The sequence below is a fragment of the Nesoenas mayeri genome (genome assembly GCF_963082525.1).
Source record: "Nesoenas mayeri genome assembly, chromosome: 2".
NCBI lineage: Eukaryota > Metazoa > Chordata > Aves > Columbiformes > Columbidae > Nesoenas > Nesoenas mayeri.
Window position 1 is genome coordinate 33,675,120 of NC_137543.1, and position 19,793 is coordinate 33,694,912.

The 19,793-nt window shown below is 35.9% G+C and overlaps 1 protein-coding gene across 1 annotated transcript; it reads right to left on the minus strand.

Moving 5' to 3' along the window:
* Positions 1-922: 922 nt before the first annotated feature.
* Positions 923-19,316, minus strand: HNF4G (hepatocyte nuclear factor 4 gamma; the record flags this gene model as incomplete). Its single annotated transcript, XM_080340458.1, has 10 exons — positions 923-1,041; positions 1,437-1,559; positions 2,046-2,282; positions 2,460-2,612; positions 4,708-4,795; positions 6,824-6,979; positions 11,158-11,264; positions 14,293-14,387; positions 16,082-16,250; positions 19,199-19,316. 10 exons carry the CDS (start codon positions 19,314-19,316, stop codon positions 923-925), a joined length of 1,365 nt encoding a protein of 454 aa, XP_080196584.1.
* Positions 19,317-19,793: the final 477 nt, after the last annotated feature.

Consider the following 19,793-nt stretch of genomic DNA (forward strand, 5'->3'; position numbering starts at 1 on the left):
CACTGTTCTAACAATTTTGCCATATAAATGCCTGCACTCATGCCTTGGTACTGTTCACTTGGCTGATATAGACATCATCGTGTATGCAGATTTTTAAAAGTCCTCAAACATGTCTGCACGTCACAGGCCCTCTGATTCATACAAACAGATAAGCAGGGAGGATTCAACTCTTTTGTAGAATTTTTACTTGAAAGGGAAGATTCTTTCAAGTAAGATTTTTTTTTGTTACAATTAATTGGGTATTTTTGTCCATTATTTTCTCCTTTGTATTTAATATATATGGTTTGTTTGGTAGCCTTCTGCTTTACCATTTAAGGAATCTTGGCTTTTGTTTGATTAACCTGGTTTCAATGTCTACAATTCACAGCTAAACAAGCACTAACAGGTTCCGTCACAATGAAAAAATTATTAATATATACACGACTAGAACAATAATATTAAGACAAAAACTAAAACAGAAAATAAAAAATTAATCTGTGCAGTTAAAAGAACTAAAAATAATATCAACCTCTATACATATTTGTCGGACTGCAGTGTCCACAGTTAGAGTTGTACATGGCAGTCAGAACAGTGAGTATTACTTTCCAAATCATGAGGTGTTTTAAGAAACACCCACAGTAGTGGCTGCTGCGGAAATAATTTCCTTTATCATCCTGAGATTTTAAATGTGCAAGTGTCCTACCAGTTTATCTAGTGCATAAAAAGGAATGAGGAAGGGAGTGAGAGAAGGAAGGAAGGGAGTGAGAGAAGGAAGGAAGGAAGGAAGGAAGGAAGGAAGGAAGGAAGGAAGGAAGGAAGGAAGGAAGGAGGGAAGGAAGGAAGGAGGGAAGGAAGGAGGGAAGGAGGGAAGGAGGGAAGGAAGGAAGGAAGGAAGGAAGGAAGGAAGGAAGGAAGGAAGGGAGGGCAAAATAGACAAACATTATCACAATGGTTTTTGTTTCAAAATAGATTGTTGTGCAATTACTGAAGCCTGATTTGTAAGTGTTTTGTATTCTTGCCCAGAGCCTTGAGGAGGGGAAGGTAATGGGGTTTCTGGAGTTGCTGAAAAAGAATATAGAAAGAATTACATATTTTTATATTCCAACCTATTCTGCATACATATATACCTACTACTGTCCCAAAAGGAAGTTCTGTTACATTTGGTATGCTAGGTAAATAGGATATTTTATTTATCAGATTTTTTAGTATTTTAAAAATTGTGCATGTGAAACCAATGATATATCAGAATAGTGCTGAATTTTAAAAATCAGATTAAATTCAGGTCAAAGTTGCTTACTTAAGATTGTTTATATACTTAATTTTTTAATGCACAATTATTTTCATTTAAGAATTATGATGAAATAACTCTATGAGCACTGACAGGCCACCATTCTAATCAATATTTTTAACTGTAACACTGAAATGTTATGACAGAAGGTTAACTTGTAATTACTTACAAATCTGTTCTGTATGTACAGGAGCAGACATTGAACTTATGAGGATAGTTTGGCCAGTTAATGGATCTTGGGCTAAGTGAGGATGTACTGGATGATGCAGATGACTGGCATCATTAGAAGTACCTGCAAAAAGAACACAAGCACATATCAATTTAAAAGAGCATGTTGTTGCCAGTGAGTTATATTGCAATAATTACATTTCCAAAGAACAAATATTTTGATTGGCAATTTGAAAAATTGTCTCTGGGTATTCATTAAACAATTTAACCAGACTTCAACCATATTAAGTACTGTGTTTATTTTCACTGTTTTGACTGCATTAAGAGTGGATTTCATTAAATATTTGTAAGGATTCTTCCATCTGCCTAGAGAGTCGTATGACTAGATATCCAGCAATGACTGAGAAGTACACAGCACAATCTGAGGTTGTAAGACTGTGACTAAACGAGCGGCCAAGACAAGAAGGCTTTAGCTAACAATCATATGACTCAAAACTCAGCCAGCAAAGCAGCGGTCAAAGTGCTTGCTTACGTCATGATTGTCTCAACATCCCAGTATGCTAAAGTTGACATAATATAACATGGTAAATTTTAAAAGTTGTTAGCTTACCTCCCAGTAACATTTCCTGAAGCAAACTGTCAATTTTAACAATTCCAAACAATTTAATCAATTGTATTTGCTCAATCATTTGCCAAGTGATGCTCTGGAGTGTAGGCAGTAGAAGCAGAAGTTCTCCAAATCTTCCTCGGGAGTCATACTGACGGTCATTAATATAATCCTCTAAACTGATTTGGACTTGGAACCGCATGTTCTTAATCTTCATTGGATTACTCAGACCCTTTGCATCTTAAAAAATGAAAAAACTTAAAGTCAAGGCAGATTATGATTTGGGAGGAGTGCCTTTTTTTCATTTTATTCTTTTCCATCCAGCTAGATAACGTGAGCAGGTGCAACATCAACAAAAAATTACTTTCAGTATAATAATGTGCACAATAATTCTGAGAGATATTTTCAAAAAGGTACCTGGATCAAAAAACACAATTGCTTTCAAGCAAGCGTACTCATTGTCATCTATTTGAATTTCCTGGAAGGGTCGAACTAGTTCATCTAGAATCCGATTTGCCACCCGGCTGATCTCTACTTCAGTACTGTTGCGATGGATTATGTAATTGTTGCCTTGGAGAGAGAGAATACCAACATATGGATTTATATAAAGACTTTGATGTAACATACTAGATGTAGTCCATATTCAACAGCACCTTTTATTCTGCCTAACCAAATTGTTAAATTTTTTTAAATTAATAACTCTTCTTTGTATCATGCAAAACTGCTCTTTGCAGGTAACGTATATGTGTGAAATACAGCTGTCACCCATTACATAATCTGTGCATGTAAATACACCAACACATGCAGCTGCTGATTAGTCCACAAGACTGAGGTCCATGTTTGAATCCAGAAGCATGGAGCAAGAAGACCTTTATCTTTACATAATAACTGAATATAATGATACACTGATCTTAAAATTTCATGTTTCCCCATTAAAATAATAAATCTGAAGCTGAATGATCAGTGTTTGTCAATGGACAAAGAAGCCTTCTTCCAGAGGAGGCACCAGGAATATTTCTAACAGATGCTTGTGCTATTCCTAATAAAATTTAGAAGCACCTTAATATTTTCAGTGAAGAATGAATTTTCCCTGCTCTTTTAATTTAAAATTTTCATTTTGGGGAAGTCTCCATCATGGTATCTTAATTTACCTTCTGTCCAGAAACCATTTGATTTAAGTGCTGAGAAAAGTGGGAAAGCCACAGAGCTTCCAGAAGCCATCAACCAGTTTTTGAAATAAAAGCTGATGATTATATCACAAGACATCCATACCAAAATGACTCATAAGCTCTACAGATATGTACCTCCAAATATCAAAAATAAGCCTTGGAGCCTCAAACTGTTTCTTCTTTCAGTATATATGCTGATGATGGCGATGTTGACTATAATTTTCTGCTTATTATTTTCTCACTATTTGCCCTTATTACCTTCTAATCCAAATAATGATATAAATATTGCTTTTTATTTCTGCTAATTTTGTCAGTAAAACTGTATCTAAAGAACTATGTTATCAATGTAATTTTTTATAGTCTTTAATTTGAAAGGATTGATTAGAGTAATATCTCCAGAACAAGCCCTTCCTGTCCCTTTAATGTTACCATATGTGTAAAAATAAATTGAAGCTGATTAAGAGCTATGTAAAGGAAGGCCCAAAGAGGAAGTAGAACAAGTAGCAGAAAACCACCTCATACCACACAACCAGCAAAGAACCTAGTCTGAGTCTATATTCTGCATAGTCTTGCCTCACTTCAAAAATACTGTCCAAGAAGACATATACATTTTCTCACAAAACAGCCCAAGTGCTGCACATGTTTAATGAGACTGTTTTTGGCAGGCTGCACTTCAGACGGGCAGAGAACTGTGTCAACCAACACTAACAAATGCCTCATCACATCACTATTAACACAGGCACACATATTACTGTGCCTCTCTCGTGTGAACAGAGAGGAGATGTGCTTCCACCACACGATGATGTCCCCTTCCCTAAAGTCATGCTCTTTTTATACAACCCAGTGAAGGAGACATTTCAAATGACCAAGAATATGCTTATATGGGTGTAACTCCTCGCTGTGCCATGAATGCACCCATGTCCCACAGAGCAGCATACAACAGGCAGGCTGTTTACAGGATGGCCACATGGTGACTGTGAAGGCAGTAGCGAGAGGACTCGGGAAAGTGGGTTGCAGGGAACAGGCTGTCTAATTTTCTACCCTGTAGGTTCTTATCTGACTATTTCTGAAGGGCTCTTGGGAAAGATCCAGATAAATGTTTTTCATGAAGGCTGAAACAAGTCTACTTGCCAGAGGATGGCTGTTCCTCTCTTAAGCAAAGGTTTTATATGGGTTTTTTTTGTTGTTGTTTTGTTCTGGTTTTTTATGGACAAAAGTGCAGAGAGGACACTAACGTAAAGAGACAATCTGCCAGAATTTCCCTTAAGTTGCAGTTTCTGGTATCAAATAAACCTTTAGCTGTATTAACTCACACAAAACTGTCCACCTGCTTTTGCTGGAACAAGGCACATGACATTATGTCATTAATAGCTACTTGGCATTCACAGAATACATTGCTTTGATTGTGCCAGAACAGTTGCCACACTTAAGTGATTATATGGTTGCTAATGTACTGTAGCATCATCATTATTAATTAAAACAAAACCAATATTTACCTAAAAGTAAAATGTCCTTATATGCCATGGATCGTTTTGCTGCTCCGAGCAACAGGTGTTCCCCAGCATGTGCTCTTAGGAGGGCAACCTCAGGAGGAAAACAGTAGACTCATTAGAAGATAAAGCACTAAGTTCCAATAAAGACAAAATAAATGAGGTTGCATATTACTATGAGCGTATTCAGCTATAGGTACAAGTTTAAGACTGTTAATATTCTAATGTAAAATGTAAAGTGGATGTAAAAACCTTAGCACTGTATTAACAGCACACTATAATTAAATTGTCCTCTGTCACTTCTAGCATTTGGTCTAGCTTTTAAACATGTGGGTCTGCAAACTACTTGTCAATAAATACTTGAATGTTTTTCCTAGTGCCTATTCCCTTGTGTTAGTTAGGTGGCACTTAAAAGAGCTTTTTCCCCAACAAAGCCAGATATGCTAAAATATCCACTACTGTCAACAAAGAGGAAAACTGATTCATACCAGGAAGGCACTTAAAAATGTGGTATTTAATCCACTCTTTGTCATCTATTTACTTTGTTTGTTTTTAATGTCTGCTTCAACCTTCAGTGCTGGCCTCTATTTCCTCAAGGAACTCCTCTCTTGGCAAGTAATTAGTTTCTTCCAAATCCAAACCAATACTTAATGAGTTATGTAAAGGTACACAGCACCTAGGAATACTTAATTGTTAAGACTTTTCACATTCTCAGTAGAGTTAACTTATCTACTCTGGTCTGCTCTATGGTTTGTAAATCAGGCTGATTCCCAGATCAGGAATCATTTGTTCAAAACCAGATGGTCTATTTTATAACTAAATGCACAATTCCCCTTACAAAGAGGCTATCACAGATGCAAAAGTGTCATTTGTTTTAACTCCCAATACCTTTGTAAATACTCTTCTAAGATACTTAAGGTTCTGGAGTATTTCCCAAAAGGTACTCTTCAAGCTGCACAGCAGCAGTGTTTTCAGCCTATCTTTGTAAGCTGAGATTTTTAATACAGACAGGAACTTTTTAATGAAGTCTGATCCCTTCTCTTTTCTTTCATGTTAACAGTAAAAACAGAAATATTTTTGCTTGCTTTTGTTTCCCTTGTGTAACCAATGCATTTAAAATTCTCCTTCTTTCACAAGAACAGATTTTTAACTTATTCCAGTATGTTGAGCTTGTGCATACATATCATATTCTGTGGATCTGCAAAGACATAATTAAGCTACTATTTTGGGGGGTTTCCTGTGGCCTGAAACACCTCCGTATTCCTGAGGAAGAGTATAAAAGGGAATGAGCTCAGTCTCAAACCCAAGGATGATCTAACCTTCCTTGCAGGATTTTGTTAAAGACTAAGAAACTGAAGAGGCAAAAAGGAGGAATTACTCCTCACACTTCACAGGGTCGTTTTGAAGCTGAATCAGATTTCAGTGGACTGGAATCAAGTGATCCTGAGACATGAATTAATCTCCTGCCCAGGTGGCCGGCGAGAGAACTGCTTACCACAACGTGGAGACACTGTTTCTGAGATGTGATGATAGATCAGACCTCTGTCATAAAAACCCTTAAACATTTTCAAGATTTGATGCATTTTCTGCCACACTCATTATATACAACATAGTTTTAGTATATTGTGTTATATGAAAGATTATTTGCTATGGATTGATAATAGTATGTATGGCATTTGCTAGAGATTTTAATGGCTTTTTGTTTTTGCAAGTACAGAAGACCTGCTTCAAATGAAAAAAACCAGGCTGTCTTAAACCATATTATAAGGAAAGGTGAACATTTAATAAATACTGTGCAAGATCAGGAAAAAAATGGGGTTTTTTTATAATATTTTTTTTCATTTTTGTATGCAGCTTGGTATCTCTGCTTCCAAAAGAACATAGAAACACAAAACACTGGAACACATACTGGTTTGCCGCTTCTTTTTATTTAATGTGCTAGAGCCTTATAAACTTCCTCTATTTTTTTTGTGGTGGTGCTATTTCTAAACTTTAAAAAATTTTCATATGTTCCAGCTCTATTTCATCAGGAAAAAAAAAAGGAGTGTTTTATCATAACACTTAAATATCACAGAAATAACAGGGCAGTAATTGAAGTTCTCTCTTTGGTCTCCTCTTATACCTGGTCATCCAGTGGTAATTCACAGAAGCCTGGAATATATTTAGCCCATTCCACCAGGACCAAAAGTTGTTGCTTCATAGATTCACAGACATCACTAATACTAGCAATTTTCTTAACATTTATGTCAGTGCTAGCACCAGGACTGGAGATTGAGATCTGGCCATAGTGAGAGAAAAAATTAACAACGTTAAATTTCATATAATTGCATTTTTACTGGTTAACAGCATATTTAAGAAAAAATCGCAGTAGTAATTATGCATATTCTTGAGAAATTCCTTCACCATACGGACCATTAGTCTGCACATAAATGATACAATTTTATTTATCATTATTACCAGTGTGTATTATAGTATGTTAAAAATTACACTATTCTTATCTTGATACAATATCTTCTCATTCCAAAGTACTATTTTTAAATATTAAACCCCTTATTATTGGAGGGGGGGGGGGGGCGAGAGGGGGGGAGGGGGCAGCTTTTCCTTTAAAATGGTTGATATTTGCTTAATTTCAAAAAAAGAGCTCATAGGAGCATGCAGTAACATTAAGGTCGAAGAAAGAGAGAGATAAAGGGGTAGCATGTTCTTCTAGTGAAAAGATAAGTATCATTAACTTTAGAAAGTAAAACAGGGGTTCTTTAGTGCCTGGAGGATAATGGTTTGTAATGATGAAGCAGCAGTATAGGCAGAGGCCTGAGACATTTCAGAGCAAATGTAAAGGATATGAGTGTGCATTAGACGACCTGCAGTGAACAGTGTTCTGTGAAAGAAGAAGACAGCAATATATTTCTGGGCCTGAAGCTGGGGCACTTTCACGTAATCACTGAGCCAAATCTTGAAATTCTTAATGACTTTTCAAGTAAAGGAACAAAACCAGGCTTGCTCTTAAGCCAGGCAAGAAAGACAACATAAGATAAAGCCAAGCCTGAGGAAAGGTCAGTTTATAGTTGCTATTATACCAGGGAAGAAAAAAGAACAAGAAAGAAAGAAGAAAGAAGAAAGAAGAAAAGAAAGAAGAAAGAAGAAAGAGGAAGGAAGAAGGAAGAAGAAGGAAGAAGGAAGAAAAGAGAAGAAAGTAGAAGAAATAAGCAGAGCAAAAGACAAAAGAAGAAAAGGGAAAGGGAAAAGGATAGGGAAAAGGAAAGGGAAAAGGAAAGGTGGGAAGAAAAAAGGAAAAGGAAAAGGGAAAGGAAAAGGGAAAGGAAAAAGGAAAAGGAAAAGGGAAAAGGAAAAGGAAAAGGAAAAGGAAATAAAAAGGAAAGGGAAAAGGAAAAGGAAAAAGAAAAAGAAAAAGAAAAAAATAAAAAGAAAAAAGAAAAAAGAAAAAAAAGGAAAAGAAAAAGAAAAAGAAAAAGAAAAAGAAAAAGAAAAAGAAAAAGAAAAAGAAAAAGAAAAAGAAAAAGAAAAAAAGAAACTCCACCAGAACAACTGCAAAGCCTCACCACTGTAAAAGGTCTATTAAACTGACTTTCACCTTACTTTTTATTACAGAAAGCATACTTGGGAAGTTCTGTAATTTCATTATCTCCCCCCACCCCAAAAAATTCATTTAATCTTCCAGTACTGTGTAGCTACAAATTTCAGGATGGTGCATGCTATTTAGGTTGACTCCTACCAGATCCCCTTCACTTCCAGATCAATGTTAAATCCCCCAGTGAGATCTGTGGTGAAACCTTATTATCCTTGGGTCACCAAAAGGAGCTGCACTTCTGAACTAAAGCTCAGTGCTTCCTACATAATTCAGTAGTCTAAAACGCTGAAAACATCTTAGGTATAAATGGCAGTTAACCAGCTGAATATTAGTTCTCAGGAAAATACAGCAGCTAAGCAGGAGAAAAATCCTCAGACACCTAATTGAAAGGTTATCATGTAAGAAAAAGTTAGAGGTATTGTCTCTTTGTAGACACAGAATTTGTGAAACCCCTGCTGTAATCACGAGTCCATTTCTGGCATCTGTTCTACAAAAACATAGTTGAAATACTGAATATCATTGAGGTGAAAGTTACCAGAACAATTCACTCCAGAAAACCTTCAGTACAGAAAGAGAGTAAAGAAATTCAACATATTTCATTTTTTCCAGGAGAGTAAGAGGAGTCTTGATCATGATTCAAAAGTACCTACACAGAGAAGAGAGTTCTGATAGCAGGAGGCACTCTGATCTACCAGAAAAAGGTACCACCATGCATCAACTACAAGTTAATTCAAGAAACTGAAGAACAGACAGATTGTTTAACCATTAGACCTTCTGACTCATGAACTTACTACATTATCCTTGCTTTTATATCTTTTAACCAAAGCTATGCATCTTTATAAATTGTGTCTTACAGGACAATCTATAGACTCTGTGCTGAAATTACTTGCCGAGCCTCTGCTGGGGATCCATGGGATGACTCCCAGGGAGCTCATTATGAATGCCTAGGGTTGCATCACTTCAAAAGCATATGGGGCTGAGAACTTTCCTTTCTGTTTCTCAATTGCTTTAACCTGCCTCTCATTTCTGGGGTGCAACAAGGGAGTTGCTGACTTCACTGAATCATAGTTCAGCCCAGGTTGGAGGGGACCTTGAAAAGTCATCTCATCCAACTTTTTGTGAGAAAGGGAGACTAGATGATGTTACCTACCACCCTGTCCAATCACATCTTGAAAAACTCCATTGGCAGAGACTCCACCACAGCCCTGTGAAGGTTGTTCCAGTGGTTGATTGTTCTCACTGTAAAAAATTTCTTTTTTATAGTGAGATGAAACCTCTCCTGGTGCAACATGTAACTTGATGAACATGACCATATAACACTGTATGCCTATTGTTCTGAGAACCATCAGAGACACGTCTTTACTCCTATGATAGTCCAGCATGCCCTTTTCATATTTATACAACCTAGGAAGCCTCTCCTGGGTTCATAGGAGAAATATCAGACTTGGATAATTTGCCCCTGTAAAGGATCTTCAGGGAAAAAAATAATTCATTTTCTTTATTTTAACATGAAAATTTTAAAAGGGATGCATCCCACCTTCTTCTTCATTTCACAGCTGGAGGACTTAGCTAATGATTTGTGACACCACAACCTCCTCCAAGTCCCTCCACTGAACTGAACTAATCTTACAGACTCACTAAGATTAAGAGAAAAACATAGACTTTTAAGAGACTTTTAAGACAACTTTTCTATCATGTTAATGTGACTCATGTTCTTTGAGGCCAAGAGTGTTTCTTCACATATGCTTGGCATAGTGGGAGCAATTGTCTCCTACTACAACATACGAAGTAATATGTAGAATAAATTCGTGTGTATACTCAGGTTGATGTTTTAGGCCAGGAATCTACAGGCTGAAAAGAACTTTGTGGCAGGAGAGGCTGAGGATGTGATCCTGTTTAGGACAGCTGTTATTCCTGAATTGCATATACCAGTTGTAAATGATTAAGGGAGTAACACACAAAAAAGGCACAATAAGCAAGTTCAAAGAATTACTAAGGAGGTAAAAATAGGCATATTTTTCATGCTGTATAGGTATGAAAGGTAGAAAGGTCCATTATGTTCAGCTAGTCTGCCCAGACATGCAATATGTGCCAAAGACTATCACCCAGTAATTCCTGCATCAATTCTTTACAGGCAGTTCCACCCTAAGAGAGATGCTGATAAAGGATGAGATTATGAAACATTTGGGGATGTATAAATCAGTCAGCATGAAATCATAAAGGTGGCAGTTAAATTCTAAGTAAGTTAGTAGAGGTGCAAGAATGCAGAATCAATGACCATGATTTATCTGAGGTGCAGAAAAGGACTGGAGACCGTTCCATTCAGCAATTGATTGGATAGGAAGAAAAAAAAAAGGAAAATGAAGTTCAGATGAGACAAAGAAAATTTAAAAGCAAGATGTGAATAGACTCCGCAGTTGGAACTCTTCTGTTTGCCTTATCTATTATGTTGAAGGATAATAAAAAAACTGTTTTCAAAAGAAAGTAAGGAAATGAGTGTCCACACCCCTTTGATTGTAATGTCTTTGGACAATTTTTTTGCTAATGTTTCATGAGAAAGCCAGCGTCAAAAGTAGATAGATGCCACCAGCTCCCTGAGACAGCAACTGATTTAAAAGCAGTCAGAGCCATAAAGCTTTATTAAGAAAGGTGTCTAGAACATATTGTCCTGGACAAAATAGAATTTTTTTTTTATTGACTTTGCTTTAAGATTATGCTTTCTTTCATTGCAAAGCAGAAGGTGGGTGCATTTTGGAAGTAGAATAAAGTAATCCCAATAATTATATTCAGTAAGAAACTGAAAAGTATTTAACCTTAGAAAAAATAGTTTTAAAGTAATCAAAAAATGTTGTGGTTCATCTCAGTACCTGACGGGAGAGTGCCTCAGCTTGTGACAATGTGCTAATAGAGGGAATGTTGCAGCCATCAAAAGTGTTTCTTCTTGTACTTATCCTGTCCCGTTCATTTTGTACAGCTGGAAAAGAATAATAATCTAATTTATTGACTTGTAGACATTGCCACATAATATAATTCCAGAATTTTACTAGATAACTACAATAATCAAAAAGTATGACATTCAAAAAAGACCTTGTGCTTTTAGTTGTGAGTAATGAGGAAGGATGACAATACATGTTTATGGTCTTTATCTGTATATAGTTTGCCTGTAAAAGCTACGTGTAACTAATCATAGATACTGAATAATCAGCACTTTTGTGACTGTATTACAGTAAAACCTCTTCTTCCTTTGAACTTGAACACATGCTGTCATTTTGTTATTTTAACCAGTTTAATAAGTGAGGCTTTATGATAATAGTAGAAATGGACATCTCCAGACTGCTGAACAGGTCAAGAGGTACAGCACCACCACTGACAAAATGTCTCAATCAGAGGAAGTGTGAAAGCCTTACTCCTGCTCTCCTCTGAGAAACCTGAAACAGGAATAAATCATGAACTAAATCCACTAGTAAGATAATTTTGAAACTTAAATCGCATGGTCCTCCTCAGTGACATTGCATTCCTAGGCAGTTTGCAGAACATTAACTAAGGTAAAAAAAAAAAAAGACACTAAAAAAGTTTCAGTCCAGTAAGTTTTGTCTCATGGGGTCCAAAAGAAAGCAGTTGAAAGGGCTTTGGATAAAGAATCCTTAATCAGCACATGCAAGGCTTATGAAGCAACAAGGCTAAGTTTTGAACTGAAAGAAGGAAAAATAAAACTATCAATCAGATTTTTCTGAGACCTAGATCATGTCCAAGGTTAGGCCAAGGAGAAAAGAAAAAAAAAAAGTTCTGCTGATCAAAATCTTTTTATTGCGCAAGGAATCTCATCATCTTTTAAGAGCAGCAGCTTTATTTCCAAAGATACGTTTGCTGTTTTGTGGGAAACAATCTGCATTACAGAATTTAGGAGTAGTACCAAAGGCTTCAATAAAAAAATAAAATATTCTATACACTGAATAGTTTTCAGGGTTTATCTGAACAATGCACATAGTTTATTCCAGAGGTGTACTAACTTTTTGCCAAGGACACTCACTGATGGGCCTTTTATTAAGGTCACAGTAAGAATTGTTGTGCAGTGATAAACACAAAGCGGTAAATGTTCCTGTAGACAGGAAAAAAAAAAATAACCTTTTTAAAAGAATGGAGAAAAAACTGAATCTCAGCAGCTTAAGTGCTATATAGACAATTAAAAGAAGGTCAGCACCGATTAAGTATTAGAAAAATAGTAAGCTATTCTGACAGTCACTAGTGAAAGCCATTGGTGGAGCACTTTGAGAATCATAAGGAAATGCTTAATTTTTCTCCTGCGTATGCATAATTTTGGATTATTAGACTGGATTCTCTGTCTTGCTAAAGTCTTTTTGTCAGTTCAGGCTAAAATTGCCTTATACAGAGACTCCAAGGGGAAGGGGGAATATTTGCTCAAAGAGAGCTTGTATAGCTTTTAGCAGCTGAATCCTTTCTTACCTTCACTCTGAAGGAAACAATTTGCTAGAACCAAGCTAAGAAACTATCGTGTAGACTATGCTATGCATATGCTATGAGACATCCTCTGATGGCATAGAGAGGAATATAACAACACACAATTAGTGAAATTTACAGTTCAGCATTTTGAATTATTTTAGCATTAGGAAGTCTTGAATAAACATGGCTTGGATGCAATGAAAAGCAAAAGTTTTATAGGTGGTGGGACCAGAAGAAGCAGAGCAGTGTAAATGATGTTAAAAGTTTTGTGTGGGATATATCTTCACAAACGTGAGTCAGCAGCATGCCTCATGGCAATGTCAGCTAGACATGCACCAAGCTGCATTAGCCAGTTGAGGGAAGTGAGTATTTCTCTGTTTTAGGCTCCACAGTACATGAAAGTGGGTGGAAAATGGTGTAGTGTCCAGTGGAGGGCTATGGAGATGCAACGCACAAGGTGAACCAGAGAGAGGCATCTTTGTTTATGGGGAAAAGAGAGGTCTGAGGTGGAGATGGGGTTTACAGATAATGGAGACAGATTCTTCTCAGATGCACACTGAAGGACAAGAGACAATGGACACTAACCTAATTGCAGTAAGACACATTCCAACTATAGGTAAGGAAAAAGCTCTTTCCACTGAGGGTAGTAAAGCACTGGAAGAAGTTGCTGAAAGAGACTGCGGAATCTCCCCTCTCAGGGATGGTATAAATCTCTCTGAAGAGGGTCCCAGGCAACCTGACTGAACGTAGAAGTCAGCCTCGCTTTAAATGGGGGCCTGGAATCGATAACTTCCAGATGTCCCTTCTGAGCTAAATTATTCTTTAATTTGAGGTTTTAGAAGTCTGTGAAGCTCTGCTTTTTGCAAAACTTTTATGGCTTTTGTGGACACACAGGTCTTCCCTTTTCTTCACATCAGATTGATAATATATATACGTCATTGATTTTAATGGCTTCAATTCCAAAAGGATAAACTGTGTTCAAGGCGATCCACAAGAATTAGCAAACCTATTTCATACATACAGAGTGTAACACTGTTTAGAATATCCCCATCCAGCTGCAAGGGGAAAATCTGTTTTATCTCATACTAAAACCCTATAATCACTAGCAAAGCGATACTATAGTAAAGATATACAAGAGTATAAATAGCTTCCTTTATTTTAAGAAATCTGTGTATAGACTGAAAATATTATAGACTAGTTACACTGAAGGAGAACTGTGCACCTTTATATTGCAGACTGGCCTTCAGGCAGATATATCATGCTCTTAATAAAACAGGTGGCAAAGTTTGTGATGAAATAACCATTTTTGAGTGTTTACTTGAACCATATCAGGAAGACTTTCACCTCTACAACAATTGCCAGTGAAGCAACAGTCCCAACAACCCAATGCAAAAATCCTCTGATATTCCCACTGCCTTTCTTTTACTATTGCTCTGCTCTTGTGGTAATTTGGTCTTTCCATGCTGGAGACTTTGTAGAATTTTTATTACATTTTAAAACTAATTTCTCTCTGTATATCAAATAATAAATGATTCTATTACCTTCTTTTTTCATTCCTGCTCGAAAACACTTTTTTAAACGACAATATCTGCATTGATTCCTTTTATCCTTGTCAACAACACATTGCCGGTTGAATCTATTAGAGACAAGAAAAGGTAGATGCATAAAGCATTAATAAAGCATCACCCTGATTGTGCAGAAAAACAAAACAACAAATGAACAAACAAAAAAGGCAAACAAAACAAAACAAAAACACAAACAAAAAACCTCAAAACCTAATCTGGCCTGTCAGGACAATATCTACAACCACAGACTTTAATCTCCCGTTGGGTTTTTCAATTTTTTGTTAATCAGTCTTAAGAGTTGGAGGAATATATGTGTGTGTATAGGCACATATATCCATTGGAATGGGCAAGTGTGGAAAATTTTGGAGTTATGTGCATCATTTACATCTCAGTGTATTTGTGAGATATGCCAGCAACTGGCTGCATCAAATGGCAGTGAGGGGGGAAATAAGAAGAGCTACAAATAGAAAAAGGAACGGAAAATCAAGGAAAAAGCCAAGAGTCACTGTCATGAAGGGGTCCTTAGCTGCAAAACCAGCACCCTTGGGTGGCAAACTTTACTCCTTCTGGGAGATACCAAAGAACAAGCTACATGCTGTATCATTACAGATGACAATCTAAACAGGAAAGGGGAAGAAAATTTTCTGCCACCACAATGACATAAAGACATGAGGAAGCACACAGTGTGACGCTGCAAGAAGGCTTACTCAAGCTCTCATGCACACCTACAGGTGTGCCTAAGGGGAATGCATATGAGCCATCCCCTCCCTCCCTGTTTGCTTCTGCCTTTTTGCTGTGTGTTTGTTGGAGAAACAGATCTATGTTTTGCAGAGCTCTTTTTGAATTTACTTATGTCAGCCCTTGTCACACCACTTTAGGGGTATGTCTATGCTATATCACTGTGGTATTTTTATAAGGGAGAGATTTCCTTATAAGAGGATTAAGCAACCACAGAAGAGTGTAGCAAACAACATTTCCAATAATAAACCATTCTTTAAAAAAAGTTTTCTTCTTTAGTGATTTGTCTAAACTCACAGAGCTTTCCACATATTCTGTGCACAGCTTAAAACTGACATTTTATGCACTTGCGCCTGCACAGAGCAATTCGTCAAATATGGTGCACAGACATGCAGTGTGATAATTCGGGCAGCGAGACATCTGGAAATTAGCACGTTGCTATTCAGACTGACAGGGGGCAAAATGGTCATTCAAAAGAGCAGTGTGTCAGCCAAAGTGGGAAGATGTGCAGATGTGCTTGCATAGCCCTTAAAACAAGACTCATAAATCTTAGACTTCCTATCCAGAAACTGACTTCATAAGAAAAAAAAAAGAAATAGAAAACAAGAATTATAATTTTCACATTGCCACTGAAAATATGAGAATTTTTCCTGGTTTTGTTTTCTTGTTGTTTTTTTTGTTTGTTTGTTTTGGTTTGGTTTTTGTTTGTTTTTTGGGTTTTTTTGGGGGGGGGATGTTTGTTTTGGTGGGTTTGTTTGTTTGTTTGTTTGTTTTTCAGGAGAATCACCTTTGCAATAGGTCTTCAGTGATGTAATGACATCAGCAATATCAACAGATATCTGGAATGTAGTATCTGGAATGTGCAATATCAAGTAGTCTTGAATTAAAGACATTTTTTTCCAATCATAAGAATATACCATAAACCACACGCTCATCATCACATAGTTCTGAAAAGTCTGAAAAGATCTGGATGTAATTTTTGCTTGCATTCATTAATTTAGTGCCTCTAGACAAACTTTAGAAATACCTGCATGTATAGACATGATTTTTCCGTATACTGCGTCTAAAGAATCCCTTGCATCCATCACAGCTGGAAGCACCATAATGTTTTCCAGTCGCTCGGTCTCCACATATTGCACAGAGACCACTGACCCCGTTGTCAGCAGCATTCATGTTGACAGATTCTCCTGAACTGTCTGAGGAGAGGGAAGAACAACATAGGTAGTTACAGACAAGACTTTCAACAACTACCTCATGAACAATTTGTACTTAAATGAAGGCTTTTTCTGGCCTTTTCACTTTTAAATGCCACTTTTCATATAGCTTTTTGTATTTTTATATACCAGATTATATATGGTTCTGTCTATATTACTATCTGTCCAGATCAACACTTTGAAAGTTATAGAGATGTCAACAGAATTTATGAAGTTCACAGCAACAAATAATTTTATTCAAAATTCTTTCCAACTGAAAAGGGTTAAAAATTAAAATGTAACTCTGGATGCACAATTGCATATGTTCTTACAAACATAAAGATGAACTTTGGCACAAAGCAGTGTTGCCTAGTTAGCTGGCAAAGATCTCATGTTGCAGTTTCATAGGAGCTGGCAACAACTGTCAACTTTCATAGAAAGACACACTTGCATATGTGACACTAAAAAGAATTTGCACAATACTTGATGGAAAAAAAAAAGTCATGCTAAGAGGACTGTGTGTTATTTCCTTGAAAAAAATTTCCAAAAGAACATTGGTGCAGACTTTACTTGCACAAGAGAATATTAGCTATGTGACTAACAATTAGTCATCAAATATGAAAATAATACTGAAGAAATTCACCTGAAATCAACGCAGACATATTTATTCTTCTTTGAGTAACAATTTTTAACAGACATGTGCAAAGAAATAATTGCAAAATAGGAAGGAAGGAAGGAAGGTTTCTGTTCTGCCTCTGGATTTACAAAATGAAAGCTGTTTGCAACAATTGCCCTAAACATTTGTAGTTGTTCAGTCAGGAGAAGAGTGCCATGTTAATTAGTTAGTCAAACATACAGTCAAAAGTCAAGTATGTGAGTTCATGAACAGGGGATAGGTCAAAAACTAAAACTGTTAATATTGATACATATTATTATTCATATTGTACTAAATCCAACTGAAAAGTATTACAGAAATATATAATAAAATTTTCATTGTGTCCTGGAGAGCTTTGAGTTTAAACAGAATTCTTTAGATAAAGAGAGCAGTAACATTTTTATTCTGTTTTACAGACACAGAATTGATATGGATTACGTTAAAAATTGATTAAATAAAAATGAAATCTTAAAGGTAAGAATTCAGTTCTGTAAAGGTTTTATTTTAAAATTACGTTTGTCATGACTGGAAAATTATTTTTAAAAATGGGTTACAGAATTACTTTAGCTAGAAAAATGTAAAATCTTTCTTTTGGAGTCTGGTAATTTTGCATCAAAATGATACAGCAGAACAATTTTAAATGCAATATTCAAATTTAATGATGAGATATTTCATAGCAATATAACTTGTATATATATAAAAGCATATGCTTATTTTCCTTGGTATTGTTCTGAAACAAAACGTCTGGTAAATTGCCCTGATTTTGCAAAATTCTTTGATTTCGACAGAACTGCATGATCTGCCTGGATGTGGCTTGTGAAACTTCTCTGAATTATTCCCATTAATTTAGACAGCTAGAAAAGACACATAGGAAGGTTCATAAGATGCAGCTTTCTGTTCCAGACTAGCACTGTAGCTACAAGAAAATGTTTCTATAAATTCTATAAGAAAATACTTAGGTTAAACTCAGAGCAAACTATAAACACAAAAGGGCTACACCTAATAACTAATAATTACCAAACTCTTATAGTGAATAATTTAAATAGCTATATCACCAACACATAATGCAACACAGCATAACCTCCCTAATCTGCTTTTCCATTATATGTAACATTAACAGATCTGACAGGGTGCTATTCAGCCAAAAAAAAAAAAAAATGACCAATGAAATCACCCATATTAGAACAGAAAGCAGAGAAATAATCTAAAAGTTACATAATAGTTGTGATAGCTCCAAAATCACTTTGGGCATAAAGCTCTGTTTTTCCTTCCTCAATCAACAACCAAATCTACCTTTTTGTTTACTCAACTTGCTGTAAAGTAGCATCAGAAATACAGATAAAACTTCAAACCCAACAATAAAAACTAACTTAGGTTCTAAATGGCAGGAATACGTAGAAATGCAAGTGCTAAGTATTTTTCCTGCAAATCACTAAATACTTGTTCTGCCTTTTAAAAATACACATTAAATATATCTATGAATTATATTTTATGATACAATAAACCAATTTTTAGGTACATTAGATCATTTGGAAAGCCATTTTAGAGTAGTTTAATTTGCCTTACACTTTTCTTCACTTTAACAGACTGACATTTTTTTTTTCCTTTGGTCAGCACTTGATGGCAGAATGAAATGGTGTGCTTCCTATTTCAAGCATAACTTATCCATACTATTTATTAAAAATTCATTGCATTAGAAATTACACCTAAAGTTAAAGTGTTACACCAAGCAAACACAAATAGTTTTTCTCAGCTAAACATTAGCCTCTAGCAAGTCAAAGTGATTTTTTCAAAAATGTTCATATATACGCCTACCTAGAAAGACTAAATTAACATTTAAATAAATAAATTATCAGACCAGCAATTATAAACTAGGCATCAAGAAACAGTAGCTATTTTTTTTTCACAAGCCACTGGATAATTTTGTCCTGTCCTTCTGAATGTTATATAGGAAATATACTTTGATGTTCGAACTGTCAATAATAGTTATTCATTTGTCTTACAGTAAATAAAACAACTGCTGAATACACCATTTTCTTCCTTTGATTAACTGACTGGTGACAGTACAGTTCAGTTACTTTATTACATACAACCTCTCTTTTATTTCTTTAATGTTAAAGAATTATAATGTTATTAACTTAGAGTTTGTGATGAAGTGTAAAAGATCAGATTTGTAGTTCGAAAACAATCCCCCTGATGCTCCATTAATAAAACATTTAACTAACACCTTCTAGCATTACTAATTTTCACTTTTTCTGTTAACTGGCTTGATTTTGCATCACAGAGAAGAACTCACCATTGCCATTATACAGAATCTGCATAGTTTCAAACTCCAGTGCTGTATATGTTGGATCTAAAACTTCACTGTAGTTTGCCATGTCCATGTCTAGCATTGGTTCCGAGAGCCTCATCATTGAATGCAAAAACAGTGGAAAAGCTGCTCAAATGTCCAACCTTCCCATTCTGTTTCACAGTGATTGATAATCCAGAGTTAACTATAACTGTGTCACTTACGTGCTGCAATGGGAGGAGCTGGAAAACTGCTTCTGCATGCTATATTCTACCTGGTTTTCTTGTTGGTTGGTTGGTTGGGTTTTTATGATACAAGGCAACCCTTCTGATAAACTTGGAATGCTTGATGGAATAATCTTATCAGGAGTTGTTTCAGTTCTTGAGTGAACCCAAGGACGTGCAGGAAGCTTCCCATCTCCTATGCCCAGCTACACATCAGGTGGTATAAATGGTCCTAAACAAAACACTCTAGTTCTGTGCAAAGAGACTGTAGGTTCATAGTCGTTTTTCTCTTTTCAGAACAACAAGGAAATGTGATACAATTATGGACTATCCTTATACCCAAAACATCCATAATATTTTAAAAGACAGCTGAAAAA